Genomic DNA, 27,078 nt, shown 5'->3' with positions numbered 1-27,078 from the left:
TACTGATGGGTACAGGTCTGTCACTGTATTACACTGAGACACAGTACTGATTGGTACAGGTCTGTCACTGTATTACACTGGGACACAGTACTGATGGGTACAGGTCTGTCACTGTATTACACTGGGACACAGTACTGATGTGTACAGGTCTGTCACTGTATTACACTGGGACATAGTACTGATGGGTACAGGTCTGTCACTGTATTACACTGGGACACAGTACTGATGGGTACAGGTCTGTCACTGTATTACACTGGGACACAGTACTGGTGGGTACAGGTCTGTCACTGTGTTACACTGGGACACAGTACTGATGGGTACAGGTCTGTCACTGTATTACACTGGGACACAGTACTGATGGGTACAGGTCTGTCACTGTATTACACAGGGACACAGTACTGATGGGTACAGGTCTGTCACTGTATTACACTGGGACACAGTACTGATGGGTACAGGTCTGTCACTGTGTTACACTGGGACACAGTACTGATGGGTACAGGTCTGTCACTGTATTACACCGGGACACAGTACTGATGGGTACAGGGCTGTCACTGTATTACACTGGGACACAGTACTGATGGGAACTGGTCTATCACTGTATTACACTGGGATACAGTACTGATGGGTACAGGTCTGTCACTGTGTTACACTGGGACACAGTATTGATAGGTACAGGTCTGTCACTGTATTACACCGGGACACAGTACTGATGGGTACAGGTCTGTCACTGTATTACACTGGGACACAGTACTGATGGGTACAGGTCTGTCACTGTGCTACACTGGGACACAGTATTGATGGGTACAGGTCTGTCACTGTATTACACTGGGATACAGAATTGATGGGTACAGGTCTGTCACTGTATTACACTGGGACACAGTACTGATGGGTACAGGTCTGTCACTGTATTACACTGGGACACAGTACTGATGGGTACAGGTCTGTCACTGTATTCCACTGGGACACAGTACTGATGGGTACAGGTCTGTCACTGTATTACACTGGGATACAGTACTGATGGGTACATGTCTGTCACTGTATTACACTGGGACACAGTACTGATGGGTACAGGTCTGTCACTGTATTACACTGGGATACAGTACTGATGGGTACAGGTCTGTCACTGTGTTACACTGGGACACAGTACTGATGGGTACAGGTCTGTCACTGTATTACACTGGGACACAGTACTGATGGGTACAGGTCTGTCACTGTGTTACACTGCGACACAGTACTGATGGGTACAGGTCTGTCACTGTGTTACACTGGGACACAGTACTGATGGGTACAGGTCTGTCACTGTATTACACTGGGACACAGTACTGATGGGTACAGGTCTGTCACTGTGTTACACTGAGACACAGTATTGATGGGTACAGGTCTGTCACTGTATTACACTGGGACACAGTACTGATGGGTACAGGTCTGTCACTGTGTTACACTGGGACACAGTATTGATGGGTACAGGCCTGTCACTGTATTACACTGAGACACAGTACTGATGGTTACAGGTCTGTCACTGTATTACACTGGGACACAGTACTGATGGGTACAGGTCTGTCACTGTATTACACTGAGACACAGTACTGATGGTTACAGGTCTGTCACTGTATTACACTGGGATACAGTATTGATGGGTACAGGTCTGTCACTGTGTTACACTGGGACACAGTACTGATGGGTACAGGTCTGTCACTGTATTACACAGGGACACAGTACTGATGGGTACAGGTCTGTCACTGTATTACACTGGGACACAGTACTGATGGGTACAGGTCTGTCACTGTGTTACACTGGGACACAGTACTGATGGGTACAGGTCTGTCACTGTATTACACTGAGACACAGTACTGATGGGTACAGGTCTGTCACTGTATTACACTGGGACACAGTATTGATGGGTACAGGTCTGTCACTGTATTACACTGGGATACAGTACTGATGGGTACAGGTCTGTCACTGTATTACACTGAGACACAGTATTGATGGGTACAGGTCTGTCACTGTATTACACTGGGACACAGTACTGATGGGTACAGGTCTGTCACTGTATTACACTGGGATACAGTATTGATGGGTACAGGTCTGTCACTGTGTTACACTGGGACACAGTACTGATGGGTACAGGTCTGTCACTGTATTACACAGGGACACAGTACTGATGGGTACAGGTCTGTCACTGTATTACACTGGGACACAGTACTGATGGGTACAGGTCTGTCACTGTGTTACACTGGGACACAGTACTGATGGGTACAGGTCTGTCACTGTATTACACTGAGACACAGTACTGATGGGTACAGGTCTGTCACTGTATTACACTGGGACACAGTACTGATGGGTACAGGTCTGTCACTGTATTACACTGGGACACAGTACTGATGGGTACAGGTCTGTCACTGTATTACACTGGGACACAGTACTGATGGGTACAGGTCTGTCACTGTATTACACTGGGACACAGTACTGACGGGTACAGGTCTGTCACTGTGTTACACTGGGACACAGTACTGATGGGTACAGGTCTGTCACTGTATTACACTGGGACACAGTACTGATGGGTACAGGTCTGTCACTGTGTTACACTGAGACACAGTACTGATGGGTACAGGTCTGTCACTGTATTACACTGGGACACAGTACCGATGGGTACAGGTCTGTCACTGTGTTACACTGGGACACAGTATTGATGGGTACAGGTCTGTCACTGTATTACACTGGGACACAGTATTGATGGGTACAGGTCTGTCACTGTGTTACACTGGGACACAGTACTGATGGGTACAGGTCTGTCACTGTATTACACTGGGACACAGTACCGATGGGTACAGGTCTGTCACTGTGTTACACTGGGACACAGTACTGATGGGTACAGGTCTGTCACTGTATTACACTGAGACACAGTACTGATGGGTACAGGTCTGTCACTGTATTACACTGGGACACAGTATTGATGGGTACAGGTCTGTCACTGTATTACACTGGGACACAGTACTGATGGGTACAGGTCTGTCACTGTATTACACTGAGACACAGTACTGATGGGTACAGGTATGTCACTGTATTACACTGGGACACAGTACTGATGGGTACAGGTCTGTCACTGTGTTACACTGAGACACAGTACTGATGGGTACAGGTCTGTCACTGTGTTACACTGGAACACAGTACTGATTGTTACACGCCTCCCCCACCTCCTCCCCTCCACCTCTTCTTCCCCCCCCCCCTCCTCCCCTCCACCTCTTCTCCCCACCCCCCTCTCCCCTCCCTCACCACCCTTCCCCCTCCCCCCCCCCTCCCTCCCCAAACCTGGAATCTTGTGCGCAGTTCTGGTGTCCTTATCTGACGAAGAATGTTCTAGATACAGAGGGAGTGCAGCGAAGGTTTACCAGACTGATTCCAGGAATGGGAGGACTGACGTATGAGGAGACATTGAATCGGTTAAGATTGTATTCACCGGATCTGAAGAATGAGGAGGGATCTCATCGAAACCTATAAAATTCTAACAGCATTAGGCTGGGTACGTACAGGAAGGATGTTCCCGATGGTGCGGGAGTCCTGAACCAGGGGGGCACAGTCTGGGGATATGGACAGAGGTGAGGAGACATTTCTTTACCCAGAGAGTGGTGAGCCTGCGGAATTAGCATTAGCTGTGAGCAGCGGTTGAATAAACTCGTTTACAGAGGCCCTTCGGCACGGGCTTGGAGGGCCGAAGGGCATGTTCCTGTACTTTTCTTTGTTCTTTGTTCATTATCATAGGAAATAGTTTAGGCCAAAACATTGTATTTTTTCAAGAAGGAATTAGATTTAGCAGTTGGAGCTAAGAGGATGTTAGATATGGAGGGGAAGGCGGGATCAGGTTACCGAGTTGCATGATCAGCTATGATCAAAATGAATGGTAGATCAGGCTCGAAGGGCCTACTCCTCCTATAATCTATGTTTCTATGTAAGGCCCATTCTCACATATGCCTCCGATACACACAGATACAAATACACACACACGCAAACACACACAGACACGCACACACACGTGCACACACACGTGCACACACACACACACATGCACGCACACTGACACAAGCACACGCACTCACAGACACACGCACGCACACGCACACACATAAGATGCCAGGAGAGCGGGAACCCAGGCTAAAAGGTAATCCTTTTCTGACCCATCCTTTTATATGAACTCTGTTGTGGTCAGCTTGGAATGTGCACAACCAAAGGAGAATGCAAAGTAAGTTATTTAAACCCATCTCCTTAATTTAGCACTAGTCCCTCCTCCATTTTTAAAAAAGTAATCTTTATTGTCACAAGTAGGCTTACATTAACACTGCAATGAAGTTACTGTGAACAGCCCCTAGTCGCCACATTCCGGTGCCTGTTCAGGTACACAGGGAGAATTCAGAATGTCCAATTCACCTAACAGCATGTCTTTCGGGACTTGTGGGAGGAAACCGGAGCATCCGGAGGAAACCCACACAGACACGGGGAGAACGTGCAGACTCCACACAGACAGTGACCCAGCAGGGAATCGAACCTGGGTCCCTGGAGCTGTGAAGCAACAGTGCTAACCACTGTGCTTCCGTGTTGGCCCCTTCCCTGGTGGTCAGCACTTGGGGCCTATTCTGTCTCTCTCTTTAACTCTGCTTCTTAAACAAAGGGACAGAGAAGGTTTGATTGTTTAGCACTGGTGCTTGTCACTTCTGAATGGGCATTCTTATTCATTGCCAGTCTATTTAAAACCGATCAATTTATTGTTTACAAATTGATTTTTTTTCCCTCAGGAAGTTAGTTATGTTTTCGTCACAGCCTAGCTTTTTTATTGAAAATCTTGTTTAATGTTGTGTCAAACCAAGTCACGGGTAGTTGTTGGGTTTCTTGCTGAAGAGGAATGAGGGGTTTGGAGAGAGTACAGAAAAGGTTTACCAGGATGTTGCCTGGTGAGGAGGGTATGAGCTATGAGGAGAGATTGAATAAACTGGGATTATTCTCCCTGGAGAGATGGGGGCTGAGGGGCAATCTGATAGAAGTTTATAAAATTATGAGGGGTAAAGATAGGGTGAAAAGTTAGAGCTTTTTTCCAGGGCGGAAATCACAATTACAAGGGGGCACAAGTTCAAGGTGAGGGGGGAAAGGTTCAGTGGAGATGTGCGGGGAAAGGTTTTTACACAGAGGGTGGTGGTGGCCTGGAATGCACTGCCAAGTGAGGTGGTTGAGGTAGATACGTTAGCGACTTTTAAGACTTATCTGGATAGGCACGGGAACAGACTGGGTATAGAGGGATACAGGCGGTGGGCTAGATAGGACACGTGACTGGTGCAGGCTTGGAGGGCCGAAGGGCCTGTTCCTGTGCTGCACTGTTCTTTGTTCTTTGCTCACACAAAGTCTGATTGCTTTTTGGAGGGGATGGGAAAGGGAATACCTTTGGAAATGTTGGAAGTGCTCAGCACATCCAACGACATCTGTACAGAGCGACCCTTCCTCAGAACTAGTGCAGATTGTGGACCTGAACCATTCTCTTTCCACAGATGCTGTCTAGTCTTCTGAGTATTTCCAGCAGTTTCTGTTTCAATTCCAGATTACAAACCCCGACAGAACTTTGCTCTTCCTGTTATTGTTGGCCATTTGTAAGTGTGGCTAGTGTCAATGTAAAATGAGAAAATGTAATTTTTATGTTTATGGGATAAAAATAACAAATTATTGCAGGTTAATTGGTAGGTGCTAATTTACTCGAATATTTTGCAAATTTTAGACTTGGAACTGAAACCAGAAGACATATGCCAAATGAATATGTCACTGTTAGTTCAAGATACTCTTATTTGTACATGGGATTGTTGTTTGCAGCGCTTGTGAGGTTTGGATGTTTCTGTCCAGATATTGCATAGGGCTCCACAGACATGTGACTGGCTCGGGGCCAATCACAGCTGAGTGCGTGAACCCCAACCAATGGGGAGTGTGCACGGGGCCCTGGGAGCCGGTCCTCGGGTAGTGTGGACTGGGAACTGAAGTATAAAGACCTGTTATATAATGTTAGGTGCCTGTTATCTAACTGATTGAATGAAGAGTGCAGGAGAGCATGCCAGGAACAACACCAGGCATACCGAAAAAATGAGGTGTCAACCTGGTGAAGCTACAACACAGAATTACTTGTGTGCAAAACAGCATAAACAGCAAGCAATAGACAGAGCTAAGCGAATCCACAATGAACGCATTCGATCTAAGCTCTGCAGTCCTGCCACATCCAGCCGTGAATGGTGGTGGACAATTAAACAACTCTCTGGAGGAGGAGGCTCCACAAATATCCCCATCCTCGATGATGGAGGAGCCCAGCACATCAGCACAAAAGACAAGGCTGAGGCATTCGCAACAATCTTCAGCCAGAGGTGCCGGGTTGATGAACGATTCACTCCGGGTGATATCAAGAAACGGCTGACGGCACTGGATATTGCAAAGGCTATGGGGCCTGATAATATCCTGGAAATAGTACCGAAGGCTTGTGCTCCACAACGTGCCGCACTCCTGGCCGAGCTGTTCCAGTGCAGCGACAACACTGGCATCTACCCGGCAATGTGGACAATTGCCCAGGTGTGTCCTGTACACAAGAAACAGGACAAATCCAACCCAGCCAATTACCGCTCTATCAGTCTACTCATCATCATCAGCAAAGGAATCATCAACAGTGCTATAAAGCGGCACTTACTCAGCAATAACCTGCTCACGGACGCTCAGTTTGGGTTCCGCCTGGGTCACTCAGCGTCCTGATCTTATTCCAGCCTTGGTTCAAACATGGACAAAAGAGCTGAATGCCAGAGGTGAGGTGAGAGTGACTGCCCTGGACATCAAGGCAGCATTTGACCGAGTGTGGCAGCAAGGAGCCCTAGCTAAACTGGAGTCAATGGGAATCAGGGGGGAAACTCTCCGCTGGTTGGAGTCATACCTGGCACAAAGGAAGATGGTTGTGGTGGTTGGAGGTCAATCATCTCAGCTCCAGGACATCACTGCGGGAGTTCCTCAGGGTGGTGTCCTAGGCCCAACCATCTTCAACTGCTTCAACAATAATCTTCCTTCCATCATAAGGTCAGAAGTGGGGATGTTTGCAGATGACTGCACAATGTTCAGCACCATTCGTGACTTCTGTATATAACCTGTTCTTACTGGGTTCCTCACTCTTGTTACATTCCCAGTTTTCTGTCACAAAGCGTGCCGGTGTTATCTATGAGGGTGTCCCAGTTTATGGGGGTGTCTAGTTTATTTTGTTTTGGTATGAGGGGATAAGTGACACCCCAGTGAGAATAAACAGCCCAGTCATTGTTAAACAATTATTAAAGACTATTTATTAGTGTAAAGAAAAGACAAACACACACGAACAGGAAGATTCTACTCATGCAATTAAGAGATATGAACTACTAAACACACTCAGTTTATACAGAATATCTCCTTTGTTAACCAATATATCTACAATACCTGAACTCTGAAAAATTTATCTTGTTCCCCAAACAACATCCAAATGAATAACCAGCTATAGCTATCACACAATACAGACACAATAGTCAAATCTAGGAAGCATATTTTTCCTGGTCCGGTGAAGATATTCGAAAACTTGTTACGAATGTTTTCTGCACTGCCTTGGCTCTAAGGTTTAGAAACTTGTTTGCTGTAAACCTGCCCTTCAATCTTGGTGGCTGGAAATCAGCCTGTCCCCTTTCAGAGATTGGTAGCTTATAACTGCCTTTCCTGGCTTGTCAGGGCCTGGGCAATTGTACCTTTGTTGTTCTTTAATTATGCCTTCTGTGTAGATGGCTGTCTGCCCTTATCAACTTCCATGACTACACATTAATATATGTATATCTCAAGGACCTTCTCAATTGTCCATAATTTGTTTCTCCTCCATAAATTATTCACAATTGATAATTATCTGAATTATCGTTCTAAACTCTTTAACGGAGAGGGGGCTGTACTGATTAGGGAGAACATTACAGTGCTGGAGGGAAAGTGTGTCGGAAGAGTCAAGATGCACAAATAATAATTGATTAGAACTAAGAGACAATGGAGCTACCAGGACATTTCTCGGTCTGCACCACTAACTTCTTAATTTCTACATCTCTTTGTAATTGAAGCTTTGCTAATTCACGATCCTCACTTTTCAAAATGTTGAGTCTGGCTAACCCCTCATACCCGTTGAGGCCCTTAGAATACAGCCTTCTGCTGTCTCCATGGAGATTCATGACACTGGGTCTGAACCATTCTTACCTCATTGAAGTCGGCTTTCCCCCAGTGAATTATTCGTACTCTGAATTGTTCCTTGTTCTTTTCCCTAGCCAACCTAAACCTTATAAGAACATAAGAACTACGAGCAGGAGTAGGCCATCTGGCCCCTCGAGCCTGCTCCGCCATTCAATGAGATCATGGCTGATCTTTTGTGGACTCAGCTCCACTTTCCGGCCCGAACACCATAACCCTTAATCCCTTTATTCTTCAAAAAACTATCTATCTTTACCTTAAAAACATTTAATGAAGGAGCCTCTACTGTTTCACTGGGCAAGGAATTCCATAGATTCACAACCCTTTGGGTGAAGAAGTTCCTCCTAAACTCAGTCCTAAATCTACTTCCCCTTATTTTGAGGCTATGCCCCCTAGTTCTGCTTTCACCCGCCAGTGGAAACAACCTGCCCGGATCTATCCTATCGATTCCCTTCATAATTTTATATGTTTCTATAAGATCCCCCCTCATCCTTCTAAATTCCAACGAGTACAGTCCCAGTCTACTCAACCTCTCCTCGTAATCCAACCCCTTCAGCTCTGGGATTAACCTAGTGAATCTCCTCTGCACACCCTCCAGTGCCAGTACGTCCTTTCTCAAGTAAGGAGACCAAAACTGAACACAATACTCCAGGTGTGGCCTCACTAACACCTTATACAATTGCAGCATAACCTCCCTAGTCTTAAACTCCATCCCTCTAGCAATGAAGGACAAAATTCCATTTGCCTTCTTAATCACCTGTTGCACCTGAAAACCAACTTTCTGCGACTCATGCACGAGCACACCCAGGTCTCTCTGCACAGCAGCATGTTTTAATATTTTATCATTTAAATAATAATCCCTTTTGCCGTTATTCTTACCAAAATGGATAACCTCACATTTGTCAACTTTGTATTCCATCTGCCAGACCCTAGCCCATTCACTTAGCCTGTCCAAATCCCTCTGCAGACTTCCAGTATCCTCTGCACTTTTTGCTTTACCACTTATCTTAGTGTCGTCTGCAAACTTGGACACATTGCCCTTGGTCCCCAACTCCAAATCATCTATGTAAATTGTGAACAGTTGTGGGCCCAACACTGATCCCTGAGGGACACCACTAGCTACTGATTGCCAACCAGAGAAACACCCATTAATCCCCACTCTTTGCTTTCTATTAATTAACCAATCCTCTATCCATGCTCCTACTTTCCCCTTAATGCCATGCATCTTTATCTTATGCAACAACCTTTTGTGTGGCACCTTGTCAAAGGCTTTCTGGAAATCCAGATATACCACATCCATTGGCTCCCCGTTATCTACCGCACTGTTAATGTCCTCAAAAAATTCCACTAAATTAGTTAGGCACGACCTGCCCTTTATGAACCCATGCTGCGTCTGTCCAATGGGACAATTTCCATCCAGATGCCTCGCTATTTCTTCCTTGATGATAGATTCCAGCATCTTCCCTACTACCAAAGTTAAGCTCACTGGCCTATAATTACCCACTTTCTGCCTACCTCCTTTTTTAAACAGTGGTGTCACGTTTGCTAATTTCCAATCCGCCGGGACCACCCCAGAGTCTAGTGAATTTTGGTAAATTATCACTAGTGCATTTGCAATTTCCCTAGCCATCTCTTTTAGCACTCTGGGATGCATTCCATCAGGGCCAGGAGACTTGTCTACCTTTAGCCCCATTAGCTTGCCCATCACTACTTCCTTGGTGATATCAATCCTCTCCAGGTCCTCACCTGTCATAGCCTCATTTTCATCAGTCACTGGCATGTTATTTGTGTCTTCCACTGTGAAGACCGACCCAAAAAACCTGTTCAGTTCCTCAGCCATTTCCTCATCTCCCATTATTAAACCTCCCTTCTCATCCTCTAAAGGACCAATATTTACCTTAGCCACTCTTTTCTGTTTTATGTATTTGTAGAAACTTTTACTATCTGTTTTTATATTCTGAGCAAGTTTGCTTATGATAGAATGATCACTGTCCACTAATTATCCCCCCCTGACAATTGACCACCTCATTCCCAAGAACCAGGTCCAGAAATGTCTTCTTTCTCGCTCTTGAACATACTCGAGAAACTCTTGCCCCTCTCTGCCCTTTGTACTATCCCAGTCTGTATTCAGATAAATCAAGTCTCCCATTGTAACTACTCTATATTTCCTAGACCTCTGCAATTTCCCTGCAAATGTGTTCCTCTACATCCTTCCCACTAGTTGGTGGCCTATAGACGGCAATGGGAAATGCCATGGTAGCTCCATTGTCTCTTAGTTCTATCCAATTATAATTGGTCCATCTTTACCCCTCAGACATCCTCGCCCTCCAGCACTGTAATGTTCTCCCTAATCAGCACTGCCACCCCTCCCCCTTCCCTTCCCTATCTTTCCTGAACATCGTACATCCTGGACTATTCAGTACCAGGCTATCCCTTCCTGGAGCCAGGTCTCCATTATCACTTTGACACCTAGGGCGGGATTCTCCAACCCAACACCGGCTGCCGTATTCTCCGGCGCACTTTTTTGGGCGGGGCCGGGATTGCCGCCACACCGGTCAGGGGCCGTTGACAGCGCGCCCCCCCCCGGCGATTCTCTGGGCTCTGATGGACCGAGCGGCTGTCCATTTGTGGCCAGTCCCGCCGGCGTGAATCACTCAACTCGCGCACCGGCGGGACATGGCAGGTGAGTATGCGTGGGCGGTCCTCGGGGGGGCACAGGGGGATCCGACCCCTGGGGGGGGGCCGCCACGGTGGCCTGGCCAGCGATCGGGGCCCACCGAACTGGGGGCGGGCTTCTTCCTTCCGTGCCGGGCCCCTGTAGGGGGCCGGCGCGGAGAAGAGAACGGCGACCATTCTGCGCATGCGCGAACTCGCGCCATCCCTCCGGCGCCGACTGGAGTGCCGCCAACCCTTCCGGCATCAACCTAGCTCCCTAGACAGGTGAAAATTCCTCACCTTGGGGGGGGGGGGGGGGGGGGGGGGGCGTTGACGCCGGAGTCGGCGGCGTTGGTTTTCCCGCCGACGTGGGTACTTAGTCTCTTGAAGGGAGGATCCCGGCCCATTTTTCCACTTGTCTAACCGTGCCGAAAACTCACCATTCTGGTTACTGGGCTCCAGTTATTCACAATGGTGAATCACAATTACATTCCCGCTTACTCTGACACCACTTCACAATCTGCTTCTCCCAGTTCTCTGTGCACGTTGGTTTTCCTCTCTAATATTGCCCCTGTGAGAGTTTAAACCCTCCCCAATAGCATTAATATGTAGCTCAGTAAGGGCACTAGTCCCGGGTCTGTTCAGGCACGTTAGCACAGTGGATAGCACTGTGGCTTCACAGCTCCAGGGTCCCAGGTTCGATTCCCCGCTGGGTCACCGTCTGTGTGGAGTTTGCACATCCTCCCCGTGTGTGCGTGGGTTTCCTCCGGGAGCTCCGGTTTCCTCCCACAGTCCAAAGACGAGCAGGTTCGGTGGATTGACCATGATAAATTGTCTCTTAGTGTCCAAAGAGGTTAGGTGGGGTTTGCTGTGTTATGGGTATGGGGCGGAGCTGTGGGCTTTAGTAGGGTGCTCATTCCAAGGGCCGGTGCAGACTCGATGGACCGAATGGCCTCCTTCTGCACTGTAAATTCTATGTCTATGTCTAACCCTTCCGGCCTCGACAGCACTCATCTCCCCGGAACAGATCCCAATGACCCAGGTCTTTAACGCCCTCCCTCCTGCGCCATCTCCCCAGTCACACGTTCGTGGTTCTATTTCTGCACTCGCTTGTGCGTGCTGCCAGGGATAATCCAGAGGTTATTACCCTTGGAGGTCCCGCCTGCCGGTTTCCTTCCTAGCTCCCTAAACGTTGCCTCTGAGACCGCATCCCTCCATCTAAGTCATTGGTGCCAATATGCAGCATTGACTACCCACTGTTCACCCTCCATACCGCCCCCCCCCTGCCCCCACCCCACCCCAATACCCCGCCCTCAGATGACTCCTATTCTGCTCTGAGAACAGTCACCAATGAAGGAGAAAGTGTATGTGTGTTCCAGGCTGATATTGAAGAGCAGATTGATGGAGGACTCCTATACCATGGCTGTTTGTACCTCCACTTTCGTACATTACAGGCTGGATTCACCTCTTTGTTGCCTCCTCGCTTAACGTTGCTGAGGAATATTTCCCGCCCAACACAAATAGGGCACCTCTGCTTGATTGAGTCTCCCTCAATTTGTTTTCTCGAGCTCTCACATTGGCGGGAGAAGGCCTCCCTTCGATCCAGTTCCATGCCCTCGCGAGCTGGAGTGGGTGGGCAAATGGGTTGGGTGGTCCTTTCTCCTTCACGGCCTTTTCCCCGGTTCCCGACATAACAGAACTCACCAATTGTTTGCGCTTATTCTGAATCCTTGGCATGGGCTGTGGGAAGCTGGATGTCTGACCTCATTGATAACACAAATGGTGCTTTGAGAATTGTGTCTGGATGCCAGCCACATCCCTGGTTATGAAGGGAGGGAGAGAGAGAACTCTGCTTATTAATGAACTGAATTCTAGCAAAACAGACACTGAGGCAGTGTGTAAGTGAAGTGTCAATACATCCGACTGCTTTTCCCCATTGATATTAATCCATCCCACAGTATGAATTAAAGAAAGGACTTGTATTTCTGTGCATTTTAGTGCTCTCTCCAGTGTCTCGCAATTCTCTGCATACAACTTATTACTTTGACATGACTGTTTTCTTCAGGCAAAATTGGAAGCCATTTATGCCAATAATTTAAATACCGATAACCTAATGGCTCAAAGCGTCTCCACACAATGTAAGAATTACAAGCGTATGACATTTCTCCCGATAAGCCAGGTACTAAATCTCAGTTTTCGGTCAAGCTGACCTCCACTGCCCTTTCTCAATGTATGCGCATTTTTGTCACCATAACAATGACTGGATCTTTTTTCTCATCATACCTTCACGGGATGTGGGTGTCGCTGGCCAGGCCAGCATTTAGTGCCCATCCCTAATTGCCCCTGAGAGTAGTGAGTCGCCTTCTTGAACAGCTGCAGTCCCTATGGTGTAGATACACCCGCAGTGCCATTAGGGGAGGAGTTTCGGCCCAGCGACAGTGAAGGAACGGCGATATATTTCCAAGCTGGTGTCCAATTAGAACATACAGTGCAGAAGAAGGCCATTCGGCCCATTGGGTCTGCACCGACGCACTTAAGTCCTCACTTCCACCCTATCCCCATAACCCAATAACCCCTCCTAACCTTTTTTTGGGTCACGAAGGGCAATTTATCATGGTCAGTCCACCTAACCTGCACGTCTTTGGACTGTGGGAGGAAACCGGAGCATCCGGAGGAAACCCACGCAGACACGTGGAGAACGTGCAGACTCCGCACAGACAGTGACCCAGCGGGGAATCGAACCTGGGACCCTGGCGTTGTGAAGCCACAGTGCTATCCACTTGTGCTACCGTGCTGCCCACATTGTGGCTTGGAGATGACTTGGTGATGTTCCCATGCATCTGTTGTCCTTGTCCTTCTGGCTGGTGGAAGGTATGGGTTTTGCCATCCCTAATTTCCCTTGAGCTGAATTGTTTTCTGGGCCATTTCAGAGGGCACATTGCTGTGGGTCTGGAGTCACAGTCGGCACAGGGAAGGATGGTCGACTCCCTTCCCCTAAAGGGCATCAGAGTATTCGATAATCGATGATAGTTTCATACACACCATTACTGAGAATTTATACTCCAGATTTATTTATTAGTTCAAATTCCACCCACTGCTGCGATGGGATTTGAACCCTCGTCTCCATTAGTGGTTCCCACATTACCACTGCACCATCTCCCAGGATGCACTGCTTCTTGAGGATAGTATTGTAACTGGTGGTGGAGGGAGTGAATGTTCAAGATGGTGAATGGGATGCTCTTAAAACGGGCTGCTTTGTCCTGGATGGTGTTGAGCTTCTTGAGTGTTGTTGGAGCTGCACTCATCCAGGCAAGTGGATAGTATTCCATTACACTCCTGACTTGTGCCTTGTAGATGCGGCGTGGGGGGGGTGTTCGGGAGGTGAGTTACTCACCACAGAATTCCCAGCCTCTGACCCGCCCTGGTAGCCACAGTAATAATCTGGCGAGTCCAGTTCAGTTTCTGGTCAATGGTAACTCCCAGGATGTTGATTGTGGGGGATTCAGTAATGAAATGAATGAAAATCGCTTATTGTCACAAGTAGGCTTCAATGAAGTTACTGTGAAAAGCCCCTAGTCGCCACATTCCGGCGCCTGTTCAGGGAGGCTGGTACGGGAATCGAACCGTGCTGCTGGCCTGCCTTGGTCTGCTTTCAAAGCCAGCGATTTAGCCCTGTGCTAAACAGCCCCTGATGGTAATGCCATTGAATGTCAAGCGGCGATGGTTAGATCCTCTCTTGTTGGAGATGATCATTGCTTGACATTTGTGTGGCGTGAATGTAACTTGCCACTTGCCACCCAAGCCTGGATGTTGTCCAGGTCTTGCTGCATTCACGGGTTTGTGAATGGTGCTGGACATTGTCCAGTCGTCCGCAAGCATCCCCACTTCTGACCTCATGATGGAAGGGAGGTCATTGATGAAGCAGCTGAAGATGGTTGGGGCCGAGGACACTACCCTGAGGAACTCCTGCAGTGATGTCCTGGAGCTGAGATGATTGACCTCCAACCATCACAACCACCTTCCTTTGTGCCAGGTATGTTCCAACCAGCGGAGTGTTTTCCCTAATTCCCCATTTAACGATAAATCCCAGGCCAAGTTTTACAATTCAACATCTAGTAACGCGGAAAAAGGGTTATTGGATGCTGATTAATAATAATTTGTTGGGAAATTTTGAAATGTGGAAAGCACGTTACTGCTGAAATCCTGCAAACGTTCCCACTTTTGTTACGATGGTGTTATAATTGGACAGGAAGATCCCAAAAGAGGACCTTGGCGCTGGCTGAGAGAAAGTACGCCTAAATCGAGAAGGAAGGACTGGCGGTGATATTTGCAGTAAAAAAAATGTCACCAGTATCTGTACGGGCAGAAATTCACCATAGTGACGGACCATAAGCCGTTATTAGGGTTATTAAAAGAAGACAAATCAATACCTCCGTTTGCATCAGCTAGAATCCAACGCTGGGCCTTGCTACTGGCGGCGGGCGTATAGATACGCTCTGGAGCACAGACCGGGAACGCGAGTAGCAAATGCAGATGCTTTGAGCAGACTTCCCCTCCCAGACACCCCGCCGCTAATACCGAAAGTAGAGGAGACAGTAATGACACTAAATTTTTTGGACACCCTACCAGTGGACGCCCAACATATTCGGTTGTGGATGCAAAAAGACCCAGTTTTAGCCAAGATTAAGCATTTACTGGTAATGGGGGAACTGGAGAGACCAGTGGAGCCCCAGATGCACCCATACTGGAGCAGAAGGGACCAAATAACCGTAGAAGACGGTATCCTATTATGGGGAGCCCGGGTAATAGTCCCAGCTCAGGGCCGTCGGGCAATCTTATCTGCGTTACATCACGGACACCCAGGGGTGTCTAAAATGAAGATGCTAGCTCGAAGCTACGTTTGGTGGCCAGGATTGGACACCGACATAGCAGCCTTGGTACGTCGGTGCCAGGAGTGCCAACAGGGGCAAAGAGTGCCACCAGCTGCGCCATTGCACCCGTGGGAATGGCCAGGCAGACCGTGGACCCGCCTGCATATTGACCATGCCGGCCCTTTCATGGGCTCAATGTTTTTGGTGATAGTGGACGCCCACTCCAAATGGTTGGACGTCCACCGGGTAAACGTGGCAAGCACAGCATCGACAATTGAAAAGCTCAGGGCCTCGTTTGCAACACATGGACTTCCGGAGGTATTGGTGTCGGACAACGGAACGGCATTCACAAGTGGGGAATTTGGAAAATTCCGAAAGGGAAACTGAGTCCGCCACATCAAAACGGCCCCTTGCCATCCAGCGTCCAACGGCCTGGCAGAGAGAGCGGTCCAGACACTAAAAGCGGGACTCGAGAAGCAGCCGGCAGCGTCAATGGACACAAAGCTCTCCCGCTGGCTGTTTGATTACAGGACCACACCGCATTCCACAACGGGCATACCGCCAGCTGAACTCTTAATGGGAAGGCGAGACATTTCCAGGTGGGGGCACCGGTTTGGGTCAAGATTTATGGGAATGGACCAACGTGGGTCAAAGGCATGGTAGAGTCCCAAACAAGGTCCATATCATATAAAGTTTCGATAGGAGGTAAGGTGCTGAAGAAACACCTAGACCAAATAAGGGCAGCGGAACCACACCTGGAGGCAGGCGAAGCAGGACCGCCTCAAGCTGGGATAGCTCAGACGGGAAAGATACCCACACCCCAGCCCCGAGCAATTGCTCCAGACCCCATCATCCAGTCGTCAGAGTCGGAGATGGACACGTTCGACGAGGCCGCCGCGACACCTCTCCCCGAGGAGGAGGAAGTACAACTTCCAAGGAGGTCGTCAAGGAAAAGACGGGCACCTATAAGGTACACCCCACCCACGTCGGAGAACGACCCGGCGGACGACACAGAGGTGACAGACCCGGACAGGAGGAGCAGAAAGAAGCTCAGAGGAATGCCAGCTGGCAGGAATTCCTCGGACCTTGGGGGGGGGGGGTTGGTGGGGGGGGGTGTAATGACCTCCAATTGGCATTATTGGTTGGCCAATTGGAGTATGAGCTCCCTCAATGATAGCTCATTGAGGGGGCCCATATAAGCACCTGTGTAGGCTTTGTGAGGCAGTCTTAAGTTGACTGAAATGTTTGGAGCTGCTCTTGTATATAAGTTATTGCAAATAAATACGTGTGGTGACGGAACCCCTGCCTCCTGAGGATTATTACAAGAACCTTGGCTTAAAAGACTGCGACTTTTACTACTTTTGTAGAAAACATGGAGGAACAGAATCACAAGACTGCTAATTAGATTTGGCACGAAGAAACAAACATTTGTTAAACATGAAACAATTGGATTATGATACAATATTCCTTTACTTTAGTTTTGTGAAGGGGCAGTCGTGCCTCACTAACTTGATCGAGTTTCTGAGGAGGTGGCAAAGATGATTGAGGGGAGGGCGGTGGATGTTGTTTACATGGACTTCAGTAAAGCCTTTGACAAGGTGCCTCATGGCAGACTGGTACAAAAGGTGAAGTCACACGGGATCAGAGGTGAGATGGTAAGGTGGATACAGAACTGGCTCGGTCACAGAAGGCAAAGGGCAGCAGTAGAAGGGTGTTTTTCTGAATGGAAGGTTGTGACTAGTGGTGTTCCCCACGGATCGGTGCTGGGGCCTCGGTTGTTTGTAGAATACAGAAATGATTTGGAGGAAAATGTCACTGGTCTGATTCGTAAGTTCACGGATGACACGAAGGTTGGTGGAGTGGCAGATAGTATTGAGGATTGTCAGAAGATACAGCAGGACATAGATAAGTTGGAGACTTGGGCAGAGAAATGGCAAATGGAGTTTAATCCTGACAAATGTGAGGTAATGCATTTTGGTAGGTCTAACATAGAGAGGATATATACAGTAAATGACAACACTCTTAGGAATATAGAAAGTCCGCGATCTGGGTGTGCAGGTCCACAGATCTTTGAAAGTGGCAACACAAATGGACAAGTTAGGGTTAGGGGTCTGATCGAGGTCTACAAGGCTATGAGGGGCGTGGATAGGGTGGAGGGGTTAGCCACCAGAGGGCATAGGTTTAAGGTCCGTGGGGCAAAGTTTAGAGATTGCGAGGCAGGTTTTTTACACAGAGGGTGGTGAGTGGCTGGAACGCGCTGCCAGGGGAGGTTGTGGAAGCAGATACATTAATGGTGTTCAAAAGGCATCGCGACAAATACATTGATAGGATGGGTAGAGGGATACGGCACAAGGATGTGCTGAGGGTTTTGGTCAAGGTTGGTATCATGACCGGGACAGGCTTGGAGGGCCGAAGGGCCTGTTCCTGTGCTTACACAGATTTTAAGATTAACATGAATTACAAAGCACATCCTAAACTATAACGATCTCATTAACACACAGTCCCTTTTAAGCACACAGAATGACTGTGGTAAGGCACACTCCTCTCTTAACCCGAGTGAATGTCTGTGGCTCTCTCCTCAGAATCCCCCCCCCCCCCCAGATGATTTTTATACCGTGAGCCACTGTGTCTCACTGACTGAGACTTCAGATTGTGAACTCTCTCCTCCACTTCCACCCCATTTTTATTTCTATCAATTTATTTTCATTTTTTCCATCAATCTGATTTTCCATGACTTCCCCCCCCCCACCTCACACCACTAAGGCCATCTGTACCCTGTTCCTGGTTGTTCTGCCATTATGACAGTCTGGTCTCTTAATGTGTCGCTATCAGCGCCCTTTGCAGTAATTGCCACACCATTTACATTCCCTTTGTCTCTCTGCCCATCACATCTTTGTCAATCTCCACCTTGTGGTGGATGTATTACTGCTACCATTCACCATTGTATTGCATTACATTGTATTGTATGATGTTGATGCCCTTGTGGGCTCCGCCTTTGGCTCCGCCCCCTCGGGAGAGGTATATAGATCTGCAGCCTGTAGGCGGCACTCAGTACAGAGCAGTCGCAGGCAGGCACAGATCTAGCTGATTAAAACCACTGTTCATTTCTGCTCAACGTCTCTTGTGAATTGATGATCGCTTCACACCTATTGCTGGTCCTTTACTCAGCTCCACCACTCTCCCCTTCCCCCCCCCCCCCGTCACCCCCCTCCCCCTCACCACAGCATAAATCTCATCTTATCCCCCCAGCTTTGACGAAGAGTCATCCAGGCTGGAAACGTGGGCTCCGTCCTCTCTCCACGGATGTTGTCAGACCTGCTGAGATGGTCCAGTATTTCCTGTTTTTGTTTTACTGGACTCCGACTTCCTCACGAGTGACTTAAATTCCACTTTCAAAAGTCACATTTTCAAACCTTTTAAATGATCCTTGCCCCCTGCTGCTTCCATCCAGGTTTCGCTCCCAGGTTTTACATCTCTCCCTTCAGGTTTCCTTTGGCTTTTGACACAAACTCCGAGGTCCAGCCACTGATTTCCACAATTATTTCAAATTTGGGTGGAATGCTCCCGTGTTTTTCCACAGTGTCAGGCTCAGAGTGAAACCCGGCATGTAGCTCTCCAGCTGCACAGAGCAGCTTTCACGCCACGTTGAGCCCCTCTCAGTAAACGAGAAGTCAGTGTGCGTGGTTTGCGCCGTCACTCTGGCAGGGCGGGGCCTGATAGAGCTGGTGACGCTGGCTCTACCGAGATCGGGGTGCCGTCTTTAAAGGATCCATACCGAAACTGAACTTCCACCAGCCCCCCCCCCCCCCGCCCCACAGGTAAACAATAGGACCCCTCCCTCACAAGCATCGCCGGCTGCCCCCACACCAAGCAGAAGTGATGGCGCTCCCCCCCCCCCCCCCCCACCCCCACTAGCATCGGGCAGTACCCCCCCGTCACCCCACACTCTCTTTACAAGCCATGGGGCTGTCCAGAGGGCCCATCCCTGGCACTACCCCACCACAAGTTGGCAATGCCTGGGCATAACCCTCTCCCGTGGGGGTGGGAGAAGGCAATCCCTATCTTTGTATGCCTGGAGGGCATCCCCTTGACTGGATCTCGTTTTTCAAAACCGGTGGAAACCTCGCCGACGTGACTTTTGAATATTTAGTGAGGGGGGCGGGGGCATCATGTGGCTGGGGAGCTGGCTAATTAGATTAAAATGCGCGCAAAACCATCAAACTGAAGTCCTTGCCCTGTGTGGGAGTGAACCACGTGATGTCACAGGCGAGGGGTGAAAAGCCGGGAAACTCGATTCCGGATTTTCTGCCCATGTTGACGACATCGAGGGCTCACAAACACCTCAAGTCTCCTCAACGTTTGGTGATTTCTCACAAATCACTGCAGATATTGTTTTGGCCTCTCGCAATCTAATGCCTTTTCAACTCTTTATGACTTTACTGAACAGGAATCTGTTCTGGTTCCTCTGTTCTGTTAAGTTCAGACGTCTTGGAAGCTTCTCTCCATTTCCCTAGTTTTCTTCACTGACTGGACTTCAGATTTCCGGCATCTGCTCTCTTCGCAAAGCTGAGGGAGACGTTCCCTCTTTCGCCTCCTAAAAGCAACTGGCAAAGCAGTGGGAGCTGCCTTCTCTCTCACTACATATCTCCAACTGCAATCAAATTAACTAAACTAAAACTTAAAACCTTCTCTATCTTACAAGGCCCCAGTTGCTAAGCAACCATTTATTCTTCATGCCGTAGCTCTCTCTAAACATAACAAAGAAACGGTTGGAACTGAACCAAACTCCACACATAAACACCTTTGTCTAGCATGAATCTAACTATAGGTTTTACCCTTCCAGGCACAGAAATTGAATTAAACCCACTTGAAACTATACCTTATTTCTAATGTTTACCTGTACAAATATAAATCCTTTAAAACGACCTTTATTTTCCTAACAGTGTCTACTGAACAGCCAGTATATGCTGCATCAATACTGTAAACATGTTGCCTTATCCTGTTCTCTCGCTCTAACTGGTGTAGGAGAAGCTGAAGTTCGTGACCGTGCTCGGAGCAGGGTTACTGTGTGGGACAGCTCTGGCCATCATTATCCCTGAGGGAATTGAGCTGCTGCTGAGCGATCTCATGGCAGGTGCGTACCCACTTACACTCACCCAACATTTAACCTGCATTTACATAGATCGTTAACTGTGGTCCATGTGGGACCGGGGACATCTCTCTCTGATAGCCCGACATTAAGCATGGGGCAAGGCAAGGAGACGGGCTTCCATGAGTTATTACTGCCGATATAGGGATTGAGTCCATGCACGTCGTTCTCATCATTCTGTCCCACACTCTAGCAATCTGGCCAGCTGAGCAAACAAACCCTCATGTGTATAAAGGTGGAAGATTGGGGTGGGCATGAAGGTGGAATGGGTACACAGTAGAAATGCAGCGCAGAGACCAGAGGGGTTCAGATAGACTGATCTTTACAAGTGGATCCTCAAATTTTAAAAACTGTAAAAACTATATGGCAATGCGATCTTAGGGAATAAAAGCTCTTCCCTCCTCTCCTACCCTCTACCGCTCCCTCTCCACTCTCCCCTTCTCCATTCCCTACTCTCCTACCCTCTACCGCTCCCTCTCCACTCTCCCCTTCTCCATTCCCTACTCTCCTACCCTCTACCGCTCCCCTGTCCACCACGCTCCCTCCCTCCCCATACTCCTAGCTGGTTTACGCCCTCCTCATCAACAATTCCCAGCATGCACTCCTTCACTGCACTCCCCCAGGGTAAATATATAATTCTTTAGGCGAGGAAGGCTAGCACACCCTTCGCCTTCCTCGTTGCTTTCATGTTAACTTTCTGTGGTTTATGTACAAGGTCCCCAGTCCCTTTGAATAAAAACATGTTCCAGTTTCTCTCAGTTCAAAAAATAATCTGCTTTTCTCTTCTTCCTGCTGGAGTAGATACCTTCACACTTCCCCTCATTACCTTCTATCTGCCGTGTTCTTGCCCACTCGCCCAACCTGTCGATTTCCTCCTGCAGCCTCTTCACATCCTCACTGCTTATCTCCCCACTTAACCTTTGCTGTGAGCTCACTTGGATGTGTTGCACTCATTCCTGCCCATGTACTGATCACTGCAGCACCCAGCTAAGTCCAGTCTGCAACCCAAACATATCCTGTTTATTCAACTCGGGTTTCTGTCCATAACCAGTCCTCAATCCACATCCTCAACTCCTTGAACTCTAACTGTGCGGAACCTGATCAGGCGGGGAAAGTGGAGTTGAGGATTGTCCTATCGGATCAGATCAGTCACAACCTCATTGGATGGCGGAGCAGACTGGATGGTCCAAAGGGCTGAATTCCGCTCCTACATCTTATGGTCTTAAATGCTTTTTGGAAATCCAAATATACATCGCCCACTTCTGTCTCCCTTACCCAGCCCACTCGATACATCCCCAAAAACGTAACAGCGTTGTCAAACATGACTTCCTTTTCAGCAATCCACAATGACCCTGCTAATTATATTATGATCTTCTAAGTGTCCTGTTACCACATTCCTAGTAATAGATTCCAGTAATTCCCCTATTGTTGATGTTACTGGAATCTAAGACATTTTGGAAGATCAAAGGCAATGCAGCCACTCCATCAGCAGCTACCTCACAATGCGGCTCAGTCCCATTCATTTCTGCAGCCATTTCCTTTTTACCTCCACTAATTTTCTTTAAGTTCCTCATTCTCTCTAGGCCCTGAGTCGCCCATTATTTGCAGAATGTTTTTTTGGATCTTCTGCTGTGAAGAGAGGTCAGAGGTATTTTGGATCTGCCATTTCCTTATTGTCCATTATAATTCCCACTGCCTCTAATGGGCCGCAATCACTTTCGACAATCTCTTGTTTGCATAGGGACGGGCATGTTTGCCAGCTATCCTGTGGCCTGTATTAGTCACTGTGCCCAGTGGGTGCTGAACTGGGGAGAAATGCACTTCTGTAGGGCTCAGACCCAGGACGACGAGACCTCTGATTCCCTCGGCCTTGTAGCACCTTTTGTCAGTGGGGAGCTGGATTTGTGCCCAGACCCAAAGGTTAAAGGCCACTGGATGACCCACTGTATCTAACTCCCCCAATGAGTATCCTGTTAACTGGTGAGGTATGTTAATGCTTCGGATTCACCCTCGTTATCCGACTGACCTGGTCGAAAAGAAAAGGAAAGACCTGCATTTATATAGCACCTTTCACGATCACAGACCTTCCAAATCGCTTTACAGCCCGTGATGTGCTTTTAAAGTTTAAGGTCAGAAACACTCCAATGGGGAGGTTCCACCTCGGGGTAAAATATGGTGGCCGGTGTCAAGGGTGGTGCCATCAAACAGCAGGGCTGATGTTCACGTGTTCCGAGAGTCTCTGCTATTGGAGGGACAGCAGGGGCAGGGGAGAAGACAGAAACTCTGAAAACAATCCTGTTCTCTCTGTACCCGTCACTCTTGAGATACAGGCAGAGGAATTAATGAGTACAGGCCCCTTGTGCTTTACTGCACTTCTATAGGGCAGCACAGTGGATAGCACTGTTGCCTCACAGCACCAGGGTCCCAGGTTCGAATCCCCGCTGGGTCACTGTCTGTGCGGAGTCTGCACGTTCTCCCCGTGTGTGCGTGGGTTTCCTCCGGGTGCTCCGGTTTCCTCCCACAGTCCAGAGTCGTGCAGTTAGGTGGATTGGCCAATGATAAATTGCCCTTAGTGTCCAAAAAGGTTAGGAGGGGTTATTAGGTTATGGGGATAGGGTGGAAGTGAGGGCTTAAGTGGGTCGGTGCAGACTCGATGGGCCGAATGGCCTCCTTCTGCATGTATGTTCTATGTTCATGCCGTCCAGCTGTCTTGTAATGCAGAACAAGACCAGCAGCACGGTTCAATTCCCGTACCAGCCTCCCCGAACAGGTGCCGGAATGTGGCGACTAGGGGCTTTTCACAGTAACTTCATTTGAAGCCTACGTGTGACAATAAGCGATTTTCATTTCATTTCACTGTATGTTCTATGTTCAGTGTACCGAAGTGAGTGAACAAAGGGACAAAATGCAGGTTGTGAAGCTTTCTGGGCAGTCGCCAGACCAGCTATAAACTGGGCTGTCCAATACAAAATCGGATGTTTGGCCACCCTGGGATATATCCTCCTGACAGACAGCTAGTCTTTTTTTAACCACTTCCTCCTCCTCCCTGTTCAGATTTAGATATTTGAATATTCCAGATGATCCCCTCCAGGCCAGTTATTTAAACAAGTGTTGTCCTGCTCCTCCTCCCACTGTGTTTACAGGACGGGCCTGGTAGGCAAGGCTCCGATCCTGACCCGTCAAGAGGAAATATTCAGTAAATAACGGATGGTGGGGGCCTTTGAAAGAAAGCAAAAATATTTCTTTTTCACTTCTGAAAAACCGTTTTGTCTGAAATTACAGATCAGCACAGGAATATGTCACAGAGTCACGCTGTGGCGGAAATCCAGATGTCTGACGGAAAGCAGGCTGGCACAAAGCAGTTTGTACCCCCTCACTTCATCATTGGCATCTCCCTGGTCATGGGCTTCCTTCTGATGTTCATTGTCGATCAGGTCGGCAACTGCATTGCGTGGGAAGGAGGTAAATGTTCAACTGCCTGACTAAAATAACTGGTATCTTATTGAAAACATTCTCCTTTCCCTCCATTCTTTGTGAAGTGGATAGTCCATCATTTACTGTTCATCGCGAGCTACAGGAACCGCTACAATCCATGTGATGAGAACATGAGAAATAGGAGGAGGAGGCCCTCTGGCCCTTTGCACCTGCTCCCCCCCCCCACCACCATTCAATATGATCACAGCTGTTCTACCTCAGCGCCATTTTCCCTATATCCCTTGATATCTTCTTTGACATGCTCAATGATTGAGCTTCCAGTGCTCTGCGGCAGAGAATTCCAAAGATTCACCACCCTTGGAGTGAAGAAATTCCTCCTCATCTGAGTTCTAGCTGGCCTACCCTTTATTCTGAAACGATGTCCCTGGTTCTATACCCGCCCCCCCCCCTCCGCGAGGCAGGGGCAACCCCCTTCCTGCATCTACCCTATTGAGCCCTGTAAGAACATTGCATGAAATCGCCTCTCGATACACTAAACCGTAGGGAAGACAGGCCCAGTCTCCTCAATCTCTCCTCGTAGGACAGTCTCGCCATCCAAGGAATCAGCCTGGTGAACCTTCATGGCACCCCCTCTAAGGCAAGTATATCCTTCCTGAAGTAAAGAGACCAAAACTGTACACAGTGCACCAAGTGCACCCACCAAGGCTCCATACACCTGCAGCAAGACATCCTTATTCCTGTACTCGAATCGTGCCAGGGTTCTGTATGTATCTCAGGGATGTTTGACCCAGCGACACTGAAGAAACAGCAATGTGGTTCCACATTAGGTTGGTGCGTGAGGGGATCTTGGAAGTGGTGGTGTTCCCTTAACACAGCAGATTACAAATCACTCAAACATGAGGTCTTGCTTTGAACTCGAAGAGCAGCACGTGACCTCGACGTTTGACCTGAGGTGAAGATCTATCTGCATGCAGTTAAACTCGCTGCACACAGTCATAGAATTTACAGTGCACAAGGAGGCCATTCGGTCCATCTAGTCTGCACCGGCCCTTGGAAAGAGCATCCCATTTAAGCCCACTTTTCCAACCTAACCCAGTAATCCACCTAACCTTTTGGACACTGAGGGCAATTTAGCATGGCCAATTCACCTAACCTGCACATCTTTGGACTGTGGGAGGAAACCGGAGCACCCGGAGGAAACCCACGCAGACACGGGGAGAATGTGCAGACTCCGCACAGACAGTGACCCAAGCCGGGAATTGAACCTGGGACCCTGGAGCAGTGAAGCAACAGTGCTAACCACTGTGCCTCCGTCTTCAATTGTTCAATAACTTGGGCTAGAAACATAGACACATTTTTGGCATAGGAAGAGGCTATTTTTCTTTGGGTTTAATTATATTGCTTGATGCAATCAAGAGTGGTAAGCCATAGCTAAAAATGGGATTTACCACAACAATGTCCAGTTCTCCACATGTATGTTATCCAATCTAAAATCACCGACGAGGGGGAGGTGGTGGTGACAAATCCCAAATTTCTTTACCCGTCAGTCTGGCCTCAATAAAAGTCGAGATGGATTTGCAGGTACAGCATTAGTTATTTTATTTAGCTTGCAAGCATGATTCATTTCACAGAAGCATAGGACACATCCAGTCTCCTACATCCCGGAAAGCGAATGAACAAAGAGACAAAGGGATCTCTGCAAATCAATTCAAATGGTATCAAGTTTCACATACACGATTCCCATAGGTCATCCTATACCCCTCCTGACCTAGTCAGACATTCTGATTGGCTCACTTCCAATCCCTTCCTCTGGCCCCTATTACCCAGCATCCTTTTCTCCTCCTTTGGTGGACACACCTCCTCCTTGCTTTGCCATGCGGTCTGAAATCCTTTGTCTGTGAACTCACCAGGATGAGACTGGCCTATCTCTACATCACAGTAACTAATATCTCTAAAGTAACTATTTTATATCACATTCGTCATTCCCTCCTATTATCATTCCATGATAACCAAACTATCCAATCCATAGCTACGGTTCCTCATCTAAAAAGATCTGTCACTGCATTTCCAATTCCTGGCGGAGCCCCCCTTCATCTGCTGCACCCTCATGGATTTTGACAGCTAAGATTTTAGGGGCGTTGATCTGTTCCAGTGTAACCCGCATTCTACCCATCACACATTTAAGGATGGCTAGGCCCACAAAGATGCAGCCGATAGCCACCACTAAATACATGACCATATTTATCAACCAGTCCTTCCAACCTCCAAATCCCCAGTTACCCCAAGCGCCAGGATCCTGCATTCCATCCAGGTGATCCCGTATGTGATCCATAAATTTAGTGATGTTAGCGGTCAAGTCCTGAACTCCCATGATACACTTGCCCTGCACTATGGCGCATACCCCACCCTCACGGGCCAGAAGATAGTCAAGAGCATACCGGTTCTGCATTGCAAACAACCGCAGCTGAGACAATTCCTTGGTTATTGCCCCGAGGGCTCCCAAGGTTTCGTTTCCCAGGATGGTAAGGCCACAAATAAAATAATTCCTGTTGCCGACAGCCAAGGAACCCCCCACACCTCCCAGTTTGTCCAGCTTCGAAACGCCCATTCGGGCCGCCTAGCAATGCGGAAAGCCCTCGTCCCAACAGTGATATGAGAGACATTCGCCCAGCCACAGAGGAGCTGGAGGCCGGCGTTCAATGGAACGCAAGTGGTGTTGTAACA

At 48.4% G+C, this 27,078-nt stretch overlaps 1 protein-coding gene across 3 annotated transcripts in view; it reads left to right on the top strand.

Moving 5' to 3' along the window:
- LOC140411164 (zinc transporter ZIP9) overlaps positions 1 to 27,078 on the top strand; it is a 119,613-nt gene that overhangs the window by 48,818 nt on the left and 43,717 nt on the right. For 2 of the 3 annotated variants that reach the window (XM_072500243.1, XM_072500242.1), the window contains exons 2-3: positions 20,796 to 20,904; positions 24,202 to 24,381. In XM_072500243.1, the coding sequence (XP_072356344.1) occupies positions 20,796 to 20,904; positions 24,202 to 24,381 (289 nt within the window). The remainder of the gene's footprint in view (positions 1 to 20,795; positions 20,905 to 24,201; positions 24,382 to 27,078) is intronic. The other variant, XM_072500244.1, reaches the window with a different exon arrangement.

Source organism: Scyliorhinus torazame, chromosome 4, assembly GCF_047496885.1.
Source record: "Scyliorhinus torazame isolate Kashiwa2021f chromosome 4, sScyTor2.1, whole genome shotgun sequence".
In the NCBI taxonomy this organism is placed as follows: Eukaryota; Metazoa; Chordata; class Chondrichthyes; order Carcharhiniformes; family Scyliorhinidae; genus Scyliorhinus; species Scyliorhinus torazame.
Note: the sequence above shows the minus strand (reverse complement) of the source record. Positions and strands in the feature narration are given on the sequence as shown.